General features: G+C 46.2%; 1 protein-coding gene across 22 annotated transcripts in view; it reads left to right on the top strand.

Annotated features, from left to right (window-relative positions):
• The window catches only part of Cux1 (cut-like homeobox 1), a 319,456-nt gene that overhangs the window by 235,339 nt on the left and 69,436 nt on the right, over positions 1-14,681 (top strand). For 9 of the 22 annotated variants that reach the window (NM_198602.3, NM_001291239.1, XM_030254114.1 and 6 more), the window contains exons 11-12: positions 5,320-5,502; positions 12,413-12,471. In NM_198602.3, coding sequence (NP_941004.2) covers positions 5,320-5,502; positions 12,413-12,471 — 242 coding nt within the window. Of the gene's footprint in view, positions 1-5,241; positions 5,503-12,412; positions 12,472-14,681 lie in introns of all 22 variants that reach the window. The other 13 variants (XM_030254115.1, XM_006504356.4, XM_030254111.1 and 10 more) reach the window with 2 other exon arrangements.

Genomic DNA, 14,681 nt, shown 5'->3' with positions numbered 1-14,681 from the left:
CAGGTACTCAAGATCCTAATGAGCTGAAAGCTTTAACCCCACACTTATCAATTATTCTTAGCTAGCACTTGGGAAGGATGAAGGAAAAGCTCTGCCAATAGTACACGGGTGTCCTCATGGTTTATGTTGGGACCCCAGTGGTTATGTACATGTCCTATGCTAGGTGGAGTGCTCGCTCTCTCTCTCTCATACACACACACACACACACACACACACACACACACACACACACACACACATTTATTTATTTATTTTGTGGGTATAAGAGTAGTCGTTTGGGCTGGAGAGATGACTCAGCGGATAAGAGCACTGACTGCTCTTCCAGAGGTCCTGAGTTCAGTTCCCAGCAACCACTGACGCTCTCTCCTGGTGTATCTGGAAACAGCAACATTGTACTCATATGCAAAAAATAAATGCTTTAAATAATATAAAATAAAGAGTAGTAGTGAGGGTCAGAGGACAACTTGCAAGAGTCAGTTTTCTTCCTCCACCATGTGGGTTCTGAGGATCACACTCAGGTCATCTGGCTTCTCCGGCAAACTTTTGTTTGTGTTTGTTTGTTTATTTTGGGGTGGATTTTTGTTTGTTTGTTTGTTTTGGCATGGACCTTTCTTTTTGCGTTTTGCTTTGTTTTCATTTTTCAGATAAAGCCTCACTACAGTAGTTCAGGCTAACCTCTAATTGGTGATACTCCTGCCTCAGCCTCCTGAGTCCTGGGGTTAAAAGTGTACAATAACATGCCTCGCCCCAAATGGCTTTTCTCAAGTTAACTGCAAGGTTTGGTCAAAGTGGCCCTGAACGAGCAGGTTCCAGATGCCTTCGGTGACCTTGGGTAACTAGCCCTTGTGACAGAGCAACAAACTAGGGAAGACTCTTTAGTTTAGACCCCAGCTCTGAATTCTCAAAGAATCCTATCTGCCTGGCTCTTGGTTCATTTATCCATAAAAGGAAGCTGTAGCTAGGCATAGTGTCAAACACATGTATTCCCAGCAGAAATAGGAAGTCATTTTCAACTATATAGCAAGTTCAAGACCAGCCTGAGCTATATATGAAACCTAATCTTGAACAAGGGTGGGAGAGAGGGAAGGAGGAGGGAGGGAGGGAGGGAGAGAGAGAGAGAGAGAGAGAGAGAGAGAGAGAGAGAGAGAGAGAGAGAGAGAAGAAAACAAACTCAGGGAGCTGAGGCAAGGGGATTGGTAGAATTGGCCAGACTAGGCTATATAACAAGACCCTGTCTCAAAAATAATAATATAGAGGGCCCTGAGCATTTCAAGGTGTGGTAGAAGGGGTCTCATGAAGGAGACTGTTAGTTCTTTCATACTTCAGGGACACAGTAACTTATTTTCCTCTGAAATGTGTCCTTTATTCTTCCTTACTCAAATGTAGAAGCCCTGGGGACAGCACCAGGGCAGAGGCAAGCCCTGGAGCCAGGGCCAGCAGCTTCCCAGCTTCTGTGGCCGCCCTTGGTCAGGAGGAAGCCATTCATCCTAACGTGTCTAACAGGGCTTCTAAGCTAAATGTTTGGATTGCAGAGAACCCTGGCACCTTGCTGGGCCACAGCAAACCCAAACATTACAGAAGGAAATGAATGTTTTTACAGATCCAGTCAGTTGTGGGGCCAGGGGTGGCTTCCACACTTCATCATGGGCTGAATGCTGCAAGTCCCTGGCTTCAGTCTCTCAGCCACAGCAAGCAGGGACTTCCCTATCTATACCTTCCCATGGAGGCCACCACAGGCATAGAGCCAGCAGGAAAAAATGGTCTTTCATGGCAGCCCATGGAACTCAACTGGGAAAGAGTAGAATCCATAACTGTGGCCAAGCCAGAACCAATGCATTGAATGCCTCATAGAACTCTGATTCTAGAAGACTGGAGGGGAGGGGCTCAAATATTAAGAGCTTGTCACATGAGCATGAGGTGCCCACATACATGCCAAGCACTCACAGGTACCTTTCGCTCCACCCACCAACCTGCCACTCTTTCATGGACACTGAGCAAGTCAGGATGTGCTGAAGAGCCCTGTGATGTGTCTACAGACAAATACTAGTTCAAGGATCAGTTACAGCACACCTGGCCACTCTTTAGCCTATCGGAACTTTAATATTGGGGGGCAAGGCCATCTGTGAGGCCAGCGTCAGAGAGTCTGCTGGTGCAAGGAAGAAACTAAAGGGCTAGCCTAGACCTGCCCTCTTATTCCCTCTGCTTGTGCATCTCCTTTCCCGTTGTACCTATAGCTCTTTCATTCTTAGCCTCTAAAATAACAGTCTCTAGTATCCTTGCCCAGGCTCAAACCTTTCCATCCACCTCAGCCCCTAACCTTTCTCCATTCTTTCATTTTATTGTATCCCACTATGGAACCAAGAGGAGACAGATGTGAGCCAAAGAATTGTCTTGGGAATGTGTTCATATCTCAGTTGACTTTTGTAGGACAGCAATGTTTACAGGTCAGCCTAGGATGAGGAATTTGTGGTTCAAGTACCCAGGGTTCTGGTGATAAACCCTAGATCCATCAAGACCTGCTCTGTGTAGATCAACTGTTTGACCTACAATCCCCAATACCTTAACCTGGGCTTGATCTGGCCCATTGTTAGGTCTAGGTCACCTTTTGGCTGGTTTTATAGACTGCCAAAGAACCCTTGAAACAATGTTTACAATTGGCATCTTCCAGAATGGAATGGAACAGATCCATTAGAATATATACATGATTCATACTGCACATGCCAAGCTGGCCTCTGACTTCCCTGAAGGCCTCTTTTCTTTTCTTTTCTTTTCTTTTCTTTTCTTTTCTTTTCTTTTCTTTTCTTTTCTTTCTTTCTCTTTTCCCTCTCTTTCCTTCTTTCTTTCTCTCTCTCTCTCTCTCCCTCTCTCTCTCTCTCTCTCTTTCTTTCTTTCTTTCTTTCTTTCTTTCTTTCTTTCTTTCTTTCTTTCTTTCTTTCTTTCTTTCTTTCTGAGACATGGTCTCATATGACAGCCCAGACTTAGCCTCCAACTCATTATATAGCTAAGGATAGCTTTGAACTCCTAATCTTCCTGCCTCCACTTCCAGAATTCTGAGACTGTGATTGTATACCACATACCTAATCCCAGGTCATCTGTCTTATGTGCCCCACCCCCTTCCCTGATCCACAGCTCTGCAAATCCTATTGTGAAACTTTTATGTTTTAAAGTTTTCATCCAGTTGTAAACTGATACTTTTTAAGACAGTAAGAAGCCACCAGGATGTCAGTTGGTTCTAGAGTCTCTTCCTGCCATTCCTGGGCTTGCCTCATAGCCACCAGCTCACTGGAGACAGGCACCCCATGGGTATGTGCTGGATAGGATAGTATAGGTAGACTATATCCAGGGACAAGCCAGTGGGGGATACTTAGGAGCTCAGCACCAAAGAGAGGAAATAGAACATCATACACATTAAAGAACCAGAACAGGATCTGCTTGGCACACAGATCTGCATAAACTTCCATAGAAAGGGCCTGAATTTCCCCAGACATTGTTAGGAAAAGTCACTTCCCTCAGTAACTGGCTGTCCCCACATGTGCCATGTGCGCTATGACAAACACCTTGGGCACAACTAGACAAGACTAAGATGAAGGAACATGCTTTGTCCTCTACCTCTTGTGTGTATGGGGGCTGGGGAGCAACTGGTTCATGCTATGGAAGCTACACGCCAGTCCTCATCCATACAGTCATATGCAAATGTCTCTACTCTGCAGAAAAGCTTCCAGAATTAGTCAGGAGCCATAACTACTTTTAAAAACATTTTTGTTTGGTGTTTGGGTACAGGGATCACTATGTATCCCAAGCTGGTAAACTCCATCCTCCTGCATCAGCCTTCCAAGGGCTGAAATCATGTGTGTGCACCACCACACATAGACCTGACTTTACAACTCAATGAAAACAGAGTCATTGAGAAGCCAAGCTACAGATTGGACTTTAGCTCATTTTTTAATACCTTTCTGGCTTACGTGTTATGTGTTTTTCACACAGCATTTTAGGGAATGATGGGAGGTTGTGGAGGAGGGTTGATTTGGGTTTTTTATGTATATGGGTACCTTTTCTACATGTACACCTGTGAAGTCTGTGAGTGTCTGGTGCCATTGAAGGCCGGCGAAGGGCATGGGATCCCCTAGAACTGTGAGCCACCATACATCCTAGAAACTGATCCTGGATCCTCTGGAAGAGCAGCCAGTGTTCGTAACCACTGAGCCACCTCTCCTGCCCCCTTTTACTATTTTCTGAACATTTTATATTTTATTTTTATGTGTATGGGTGTTTTGCCTGCATATGTCTATGCACCATGTGCATGCAGTGCTCATGAAGGACAGAAGAGGGCACTGCGTGCCCTGGGACTGGACTTAAATACAGTTGAGACCTTCCAAGTGGTTGCTGGGGAAAGAACCTGGGTCCTCTGGCAGAATAGCCAACTGCCCTTAACCATTGAAGACATCTCTCAATCCTCTGAAGACATTTTTAACAAATACTCAGGCTGAAACAATGGCTCAACAGATAAAGGTTCTTGCTGCCAAGTCTGACAATCTGAGATCTAAGTCCTCCAACTTGTGCACACGCATGCATGGGGGGGCAGGACATTAATGAGTAAAAGAAACAGTTCATTTATCATAAGCATTTCTAAGCAAAGGATCCACCAATGTGTATATTCCTCATCTTTAAACTCCATGCTAGTCCAGAGTGTTTTTGAACACCCATAATCTTGGGAAGTGAATACAGGATGATTAAGAATTCAGAGCCAGCCTCCCACCCTTCAGGTCTCTGCTCACATGTCCCTAGCTCAGCGAGACTCTATGGACCAATCTACTTTAAAGAGCCTTTCAATGTACATCCTTAATCCCAGCTCTCGGCTGGCAGAGAGAGGCGGCTTCCCATGAGTTCCAGAGTAGCCTAGGTTTACATGGGAAGACCCAGGCACTGAATAAATAGTCTTTCTGACTTTAACTCTCATATCCTCCCTGTTCCAGTGTTCTGTAGTCCTTGGCACCACCTCACATGTAACAAGTTGGTGTACTTCAAAGGTGTGTCTAACTTGCCCAGCCCCACTAGACTGAGCCTGCAAAAGACAGGCTTTTCTTTTTTCAGTTGCCACATGCCTAGTACAAGGGAGAGAGATTCTGAGAAAATATTTGCCCAAGTAACAGATCCAGGTCACAGCCATGCAAAGGCAGGAAGTCATGTCCACCCCTGACTCCTGCTGATTGTACCCTCCTATCTATGTGGCTTGTGCTTCAGTTGCAGGTGGACGGGTCCCCAAGCTCCTCCCCGAGAGCCAGTGCTGTCTCGTCATTGCTTTGTCCTTCCCAGGAGCAGGCCATAGAGGTGCTGACCCGATCCAGCCTAGAAGTAGAGTTGGCTGCCAAAGAGCGGGAGATCGCCCAGCTGGTGGAAGATGTGCAGCGACTCCAGGCCAGCCTCACCAAGCTACGTGAGAATTCCGCCAGCCAGATCTCACAGCTGGAGCAGCAACTGAATGCCAAGAATAGCACACTCAAAGTAAGGGCGTGGTGGGGACGAGAGCATGCGTAAGGTGGGGTTAGCAAGCATGGATGAGCTTTCATGAACATACTGGCCCGTGACCATAACCTTGACAAGCTCCAGCCCATGTCAGTTCTGAGCAAAGTCCTAGATTCCTGGGACAGAGAAATTGAGTCTGACTCCCACTACCACTCCTGGCATTTTCCTTGTAATGCACCACTCCCCCACAGCAGAGAGCTCCCTGGTACTTGACAGATGCCTGACTGCTCCTGTCTGCCCATTGCACTACTCTACCACTTGAGACCTCCCAAGACTGCACAGCACCCGGCATTGCTGGGCACTCCTTGTGGAGGGCTCAGCGGCCAGCCTCACAGTCAAGGCCATCTCTGTAGGTTTGTGTGCTTTAACAGAGCTGCTGGGCATCCCAACTTTCTCCTGTATGAGTACCCAGCTCACAAAACTACACAGAAGCTACACAAACTACACAGAAGCCTGGAGATCCACAGAAAACACATTTGAGCCCCCATGAGTTGACAGTCACTTCTTTGTCAGTATGTACTGAAGGCCAGTGGCCTGGAACTCGATGTTGCCTCAACCCATAGAGCCATATGCCGTCCCTTCTGTCCCATGGAATTCTAGGCAATCGAGCAGACACTGGTTTCTAAGTCTTTTTTTTCTTTTTTATAAGACAATCTCCCTAATGCAGAGCCCAGGACCTTTTACATATTCTAAATAATAGTAATTACACTTCAAAGTACCAGTCGAATCAAGTGCAACTTAAAGATGGTTCTGGAATCCTAGATTGCTAGGTGTTAGGCCAGGAGGGACTCCTGGGAGGTATGTTTGGCAGACAAGAAGGCGAGACTAGCACCATTCAGGGCTCTGGCCAGGCTGGAGGACCTCCTGCTCTTCCTCCAAGATTTTCACCCAAGGCTGGCCTGCCCCTCCAGGTATCTCCTTGCCCATGCATGAGTGAGTGAGGTCAGTAAATGAAGCAAATCTAGCTCACTGAAAAATGGAGGAGGCTAAGTTGAGATGGCTCAGGGGTAAAGAGCACTTGTTATATAAACATGAAACCTGAGTTCAAATCCCCAACACCCATGTAAAAACCCTGGCATGGTTCTAGGCACCTGTCTATAACCTTATTGCTGTGGGGAGTGGAGACAGGAGGATTGCTAAGACTTTTTGGCTTTCCTTCAGTGAGAGACTTTTCTCAGGTGAAATGGCAGAGAATGAGGAACAAGACAATCAATGTCCTTCTCTCTCCATCTGTACATGCATGCACTCATGCATGCGCGCGCACACACAGACACACACACACACACACACTCACACACAGACTAAAATATGAGCCTGTACTACTAACTACTGGGGAAGCTGAGGTGGCAGTAGTGTCATTAAGCCTAGAAGTTCCAAGCCACTCTTGTCTGTTACAGTGAGACTAGTCTCAAAATGGAGGAGGGAAAGATGGAAGGAAAGGTTTTCTCTTATATGAAGTGATTCTAGTATAGCATGATGGTGCATGGCTAGCACCCTAGCTCTTAGAAGACAAGAACAAGAAAGGAGAACCTGTGAGTTCTATGCCAACCTGGGCTACCTAGAAAATTTCCCATTGTGTTTTGAGGCAAAGGCTTTTCTGAAACCTTGGGCACAAGGAGAAGGCATAGCTGGCTGGCCAGCAAATCCCAGGTATCTGCCTGTTTCTACTTCCTGCACTAGGATTAGAAAGTATGCCACATGACTAGCTTTTCTATGTGGTTTCTGGGGTAGGACTTGGGTTTTCATGCTTACCCTACAAGCACTTCACGGACAGAAGCATTTTCCCCACCCTTTTCTTTTAGTGATTTTTTTTTTCCTAATACATGACCAAGTTTAACCCTGAACCTCATTTTGCTGTGAGTTTGTGGCTGATGCCAGCAGCACCACAGCTCTGCCAGGCTAGTTTCTTTCTCCTTGGCTTCTTTGGCAGGGATATCTTCCACTTGCCCAGGTGTCCCTGAGGAGAAGGCCCTGGGCTTGGGTAAATGGCTCATAGCCCAGCATTTCCTCCTATCAGCTTGCCCTGGCTGGCGTGAGAACGCAGGTTTGACGTCTCTGCCTTGGATGACATCATCGTTCAACTGTTTTTCTGGGTCTCCTCTGTCCCAGTAAGGGCTTGACTCAAGTGCATCCTGCCCATTGCTCCCTGGCAGAGCTGCAGGCTGTCAGCCCTCCAGTTCTCATACAGAGCAATTTCTTCCAAATCAGTTAGGGCTCTAATGTTTGCCTTTACACACACACACACACAAAATGAAACAGAGTTGCACAAATTAATGTTCTTATCGTGTCTTGGGGGAATTCTTTAATACTGCACAGTTAATGAAACAATCCAGCAATGCTTCTTTCCAAAAATCATCCTCCCTTCCTTCCCTTCATCTGATCTAATAATCAAAACATATCCTCTAGAACAAGACTTCTGATTTTAATTATCTTAACCCCTTGTTGCCAAAAGTAAAGATGGCTCTGATACATATCAAAGCCATACACAGAAGGCCTCAGGCCACCAAATGGGCAGATCCCCTGCTATATCCTATACTTCCCCGCAGGGGTGAGGTTGACTGAATGAGGTATCTTCTCAGGATTTGTTTCTTGATTTTGAGCAGAGCAATGTGAGTGTATATTTAAGACAGATTTCACTCTATAACCTTGGCTGACCTAGAGTGCTCAGTACACTAGGCTGGCCTTGAACTCACAGAGAGATACCTACTTCTGCCTCCTGAGTGCTGGGGTTAGGTCTCTGCCACTCTGCTCAGCCATGGCTTCTTCTTCTTGTTCTTTTTTTTTTTTTTAATGTGCATAATGTATAGTCTCTGATTTAAACTAAATGTAGACACAATCACTAGGGAGATATTTTATGAATAAGATGAATAGGTTTGTCACCTTCTCAACCTGTCACCTGATACTTATAGTGAGGAACTCTGACCTTCCAGTCATAGCTCCTGTAACACCACAATGATAGCTTGTCTTATACTACTGTGCCTTTCTTCTTCTCTTCCTCCTCCTTTTTTAGACATGGTCTCATGTACCACCTTGGCCTGGAATTCACTGTATAGCCAAGGCTGGCCTTCAGTTCCTGCTCCAACCTCCCAAGAGCTAGGGCTATGGGCATGCATCAGCACACCCATTTACTATGAGATGTTTCTTTCTGGTTTTTCTTTCTTCCCACGTCCCCCTGCTCCGCTCAGCTGTTTTGTTGTTGCTGTTAGTTTGCTTTTATTTATATTTTCCTGCCTAAACCATATTTTTTTCAGCTTTGAGGGGCAAGTGATTACAGAATATGTGCTGAGGGACTGGAATCAGGGTGCAGCCTGGAAGCAGCTCTGATAACAGTCACTTTGAGAGAGCAAGTCATACAAAGTTGATGGTTTCATGGTCTAAGCAGGGTCCATGTATCCAAGGCTGGTCTCAAACTCATTTTATACCCAATTATGACCTTGAACATCTGCCCTACCTCTGGAATTCGAAAATTACAGGTGTACTGCACTATGCTCTCTTATGTGATGCTGTGGTGCTGGGGGTTGAACCCAGAGCTCCATGCATGCTATGCAAGCTATGCAAGCACTCTACCGACTAAGCTACATCCCCAGCCCATAGGCAGAATCTTGAGTCCTAATATGATTGCTGGGTTTTGTTGTGTTGTGTTGTGTTTTCTAACCAACACATTTTACTGGTGTTATCTGTAATTGGGTATCCCAGGCAACTCATTAATTGCTTCTCGTGGTCCAGCATGTTGAAACTGCCCTATCCTTTCTCCACCATGAGGTCTCATATTTACTAGTTTCTCTTGGCCAGTGTTCTACTCTTTCATGCAGACGTCACGGTTAGCTCATCACCATCCATGTCTTCTCACCTTTAAACAGGTGTGGAAACCAGCTTGTGAGTGAGAACTGTTTCTTCCTGCCCAGTCTGACAAGTGCTCAGCAGCACTGTCCCATTTGTGGCAGATAACTCTGAGTTCATAATTAATGAACTGCCATGAGAGGCAGCTATTTTTGATAACTGTTCCATGGCTTTGTCAGAGCACTCTTCATGGAGAAGCAATGTAATTAGCCAGTCACCTGCGCTGTCCTCACTGTGGCATAGAAAATGTCACTAGTACCTTCAATTAAAATGAGTGTTTATGGGAAAGGCTAGCAAGCATGGCATGGGGTTCCTTCCCCAGCACTGGGGTGCTGATGCATACCTACAATCTCAGCACTCCGGAGGTAGAGGCAGGAGGATCAGAAATTCAAGGTCTTCCTTGGGCATAAAGCAAGTTCAAGGCCAGCCTGGGCTACAAAACAAAGAGATCTGAGCTAAGATTAATTAGGCCCTCAATTTATAATGATACTATCATGGGCCAGCAAGGTGGCTCAGCAGACAGAGGAGACCTGCCAGGCAGCATGTGTTTGATCCAGTTTCATGGAGCAACCAGAGCCATTCCTATCTGAGACTGCACTGAACTCTAGGGTAGGACCAGGCCAACAGCCTCTGAAGGTGGAGACAAGCTTTGCTGAGTGCCCCTTTGCCAAGCTCCTAGCACTCGGTCTCCCCGGGATGAAATATGCTACTGCAGTTTACAAACGAGCTGGTAGGGTCAGTCTTCACTGTGAAACTGCCCCGTTAGAACGTGAAATTTCAGTGGCAGCTGTTTAGTTCTTGCTGAGCACTGCCATACCTAACACACTGCCGGGGTGGCCGGGTGGGTAAAGGCACTTGCATGCAAACCTGGCAACCCAAGTTCGATCACCAGAATCCACACAAAGGTCAAAGAACCAACTCCACAACACCATAGTGTGTGCACCTATATCCACATATAGTAATAGTAATAGTAAATATTTTCAGTGATGAATATTTCCAGGCTGCTGAGATGGCTCAGCGGGTGAGGGTACTTGCCACACAAACCTGGCAACCTAAGTTCAATTCCCAAGACCCATGGAAGAAAGGAACAGACTCCACAAACATTGTCCTTTGATCTTCACATAGGCACCATGGCACATGGGCCCATACAGATGTCATGTACACAAATACACAAACCCAATAATAGAAAAAAATAAATAAAACAGACTCTAATCATGACAACCTTTTTTTTTTTGGAAACAACATCTCGTAGCGCATAGTAGCCTCAGACTAGTTATGTGACTGAGCAGGCACTTTAGCTTGCGCCCCCTCTCTCTGCATCCTGGGATTACACGTGTATACAGCCATGACTAGTTTGTGTGCTGCAGGATTTGGAGCCCGGGGCTTCAGGAATGCTAAGCAATCACTCTGCCAACTGAGTTATTTTTCCAGCCCTCTTTTTTTATCGGCCCCATCACAGGGTAAAGCCCAGTGTATACTCTTGGCAGTAGCAAGAATCTCAGACTTGGGAGGCTTAGTGGTGTCTTCCACCAGTTCCTCCCTCGTGTGACAGCTTTAGCCCCCTGTTGCCCCTGTCATTTGATGCAGCAGAAATATCCTAACTGCCCCAAACATGTCTGGCTTCTAAGAAACAGGCTGGAGCTCATGCTGCTTGGCCTTTTTAGGCTGACATACTCCATCTCAGCCCCTCCCTCTGCCTTCCTCCCTGCCTTCTGCCATTCTCTGGAGGTGACCTGACGTGTGTTCACATCTGGCCTCATCAAAACACTGCAGATAATACTTAGCAAGGGTGGGCGGTGCTTCCTGCTATGACTGTAGGGAACGGAATGAAATAATCACTTCTTCCCAAACACCTTCTGAGAGTCTTTTATAGGAAAATGAGTGCCTACCACCCTCCATTTGATTATCCCTGAGAAAACCATTATAATTTATAAAGTTAGCAAGAGATATTTAAAAGGGAACGTGGTGGAGCAATTTTATGCAGTTGAAATACACAAGAAATGTGTCAGCAGAGGCAATGGAAGAAAATGAGCTGAGTGGATGAGACAAAGCAACGGTCTACTTGGAACTCTGGATAGGTTCTGATACAAAGGAGTTTCGAGGCTGAGGGACCAAGCAATTAAGCCTCTCTCCCCAGGTTCTAGAATTTTCTCCATTGGTCTCAACTAGAACCTAAAGAGATACCTAGAGGCTCCATAGATAGTAAGATGCTAGCTGCTGCGACTCTTAAAGTTGTTCAGCTCAACCTTGGAAACATGCTGACTCACCAGATTCTTGCCTTGCAGACTCGCGGTTTACCTGGAGTGGCCCCGTCTCCCCAAGGCCTCAAAGAAAAAAACAGGCCTTGGAAGAAAATACCTGAGACTTACCGCCCAAGCCCAGGAAAACCATCAGTGTAAAAATAGCCATAGAGTCATGGATGTATCCTGCAAGCTTAAAGAATATTCTGGAACACTTAAGCATATTATCACCCTAGAAATATACTGTAATGCCACAGAAGACAGTGGGACCAGTCATTATCAGCCAGAGTCATTCCCACAAGAATGAAGCAGCTTTCAGTGAGCCACACAGTGGAACTGGCTCTACTCCCTAGGCCCTAATGTCTAAGTCTCCCAGTGACCATGCTTGCTTCCTGGTGTTTGTTTACCCTCCTTTGAATAGCTGTGGGCAGCTTCCACCAAAACTGCAGTTTTACCTGTACTCTCCAGGCAGTCAAACACATTTGTTCAAAAACCACATGATGCCTTTCAAGTGTTAGGACCCAGGCTGTGCTTCCATTTACTGGCATTTTATACACAGTGGGATTTTTCTACCTTTGTGAAGCTTTTCCCTTCTACTCTCACTGAGTTTTACACTAAAACCTCTGGTTGTGTTTCCATGAGCGTGCATGCACACATGTACACTCTCATCAGGTCATAGAAACAGAAAGGAAAAGTTGGCTTCCACAGTGTTGGCTCCCTGAATACAGGATTGCTTATAGGGATTGTCATCAGTGAAATCTGACAACTTCCTTTAAGATGTGGCTATTAATAAAACCTTCTGTTTCCAGCAACTGGAAGAAAAACTCAAAGGCCAGGCTGACTATGAAGAAGTGAAGAAAGAGCTGAAGTGAGTATAGCGAAGCATGGGGCCTTCTAAGACTGTCTACTGATGAGTGCAAAGTGGTACCCAAACCCAGAGCACCAGGACTTTGACTGTTCTCACTCAAGTCACTTACAGTCTCTTCTTTTTTTTACTTGGCTGGCTGCTTGGTTCGTTGGGTGCTTGGTTGGTTGGCTGGATGGCTGACTGGCTTTGTGGTCGGGTCTCATGTAACCTAGACTGGCCTGAAACTCCATATATAACCAAGGATGATCTTGAACTTCTGATCCTCCCAAATGCTGGGATTTGAGCTCTGTACCACCACATCTGGTTAAGGCTGTGCTAGGGCTGCCATTCAGCCAAAGCCTTATGAATACCAAGAGAGCAGTCTACCCACTGAGTCTCATTCCAGCCTTCTTTGGATTTTATGAGACTGTGTGTTTAAAGTATTCCAGCATGCATGGAGTCAGAGCAATTGCTGCTACTAGGGCAATTGTACAGTCTGAGCTTGTTTCTCAAGTATAAATCCCCCAAGCAGAAACAGAGTAAAGGAAGGAAACCATTGAACGCTCAGGCTTCACAGCACAGGGCCCTGTACTCAGGACCGAAGGCCTTCTTCCAGATAACATTCCATGCCAGAAGCCAGCCTTCCTCAGTACAAAAGCCTGCATCTGAAAGCCCTTCTACTTCTGACTCCTCCTTCTGGGACTGAGCTCTCAAACCCTGTCCTGTCCTCCTCTTTCCCTTAGTTCATGGAAGTCCCGGATCACTGGCCCTATCCTGCACCCCCATGTGCAGTGCACAGGGCTCCCCCTTTATCACTACCCAGCTATCTCCAGCTACCTCTTGGCTTTACCCTCTAGTCTTGCAAGAGAAGTCAATTTTGAGAGTGGCCCCTGCAGTTGCCCGTCTTTACACTATGATCTGTAGTCAACATCCAAATGCCACTTAGGGCCCTTCTTGGCCTCTCTCATCCCCCACCCCAGCTGTACCATGTAGATGCCTTATTCCTTTCATTTTTACCTGGAATCCCTCCATATTCGTTCCCTTTATGGGTGCTATGAGAAAAATCCCTAACTAAAGCAACTTTAGGAAGGAAGAGAGAGAGGTTTATCTGGACTCATTGCTTGCAGGTACAGTGCATCACCTCAGGAAAGGACAGTGGCAGACGCATGACGTGCCGACACATGGCATCCTCAGTTCGGAGGCAAAGAGCAATGGATGCTGGTGCTCGGCTCACTGTCTCCTTCTTATTCAGTTCAGGTCCCAGCCACCCATATTAATGATGGCTCTTCCCACCTGAGTTTAGCCAGTCTAGAAACTCCCTCATACATGGACAGAATTATGCCTCCTAGGTGATTCTAACCCTATCGGGGCTTGGGTCCCCTCTTGTGTATCCATCCATAGGAACCCCTCCACCCAGCCTGTGTCCCTCCCTTCCTGATGCACTTTCACTTTTACAGATACCCTCACTTTCTTCTGAGTCAAGCCAGCCCCCCACAGTGTTTTTTTCTATAAACCCCATCCTTCTTTTGCCTGCTTGTGACCTCCTTCAGACTTATGCTGAGTCTCCTACACTGCTCCCCTCTGCCTCCATCCCTAGGACATCTCGGGCTCTCTCTTCTCTCCCTTTCCTTCCCCTCCCCTCCTCTCGCCCTCTTTTCCCCTCATTTCTCACCCTTCCTTACCCTTTAACCCCTTCACTATCAGCTGCTCCTTAAACAAACCCCTAAGCACCCCCCACATACACACACACACACACACACACACACACTGCCATTCCTGTCCTCATAATCTCTGTATTGCCAATCCCAATTTCTTAGCTAAGTGACATACATTGGCTTGTCTGTCCATAGCTTCCTCATTCACCCTTCTTTTCCCTCAAAAACCAAAGAAGGGCCAGTGAGATAGCTCAGTCTGACAACCGAGTTCCATCACCAGAACTCACTAAAGAAGGAGAAAACTATGTGTGCCCACACTCCACATGTACATCAATAAGTAAATCAATAAATAGGTGAGAGAATGAATGAATGAGGAATTAGAGATAAGCTAGGTGCATGGTATGGTGGTGCTGATCTGTAATACCAGCTCTCAGAAACCAGAGACAAAAGATTTTGAGTCCAAGGTCAGCATGGGCTATATAAGCAAGATGCTGTTTCAACAAAAAAAGGACAGAAGAAACTGAACCTTTTAGTTTTGAGCCAGTGTGGAGCAAGTGCATGTTGACATATAATACC

Source organism: Mus musculus, chromosome 5, assembly GCF_000001635.26.
Source record: "Mus musculus strain C57BL/6J chromosome 5, GRCm38.p6 C57BL/6J".
Taxonomy (NCBI): Eukaryota; Metazoa; Chordata; class Mammalia; order Rodentia; family Muridae; genus Mus; species Mus musculus.
Note: the sequence above shows the minus strand (reverse complement) of the source record. Positions and strands in the feature narration are given on the sequence as shown.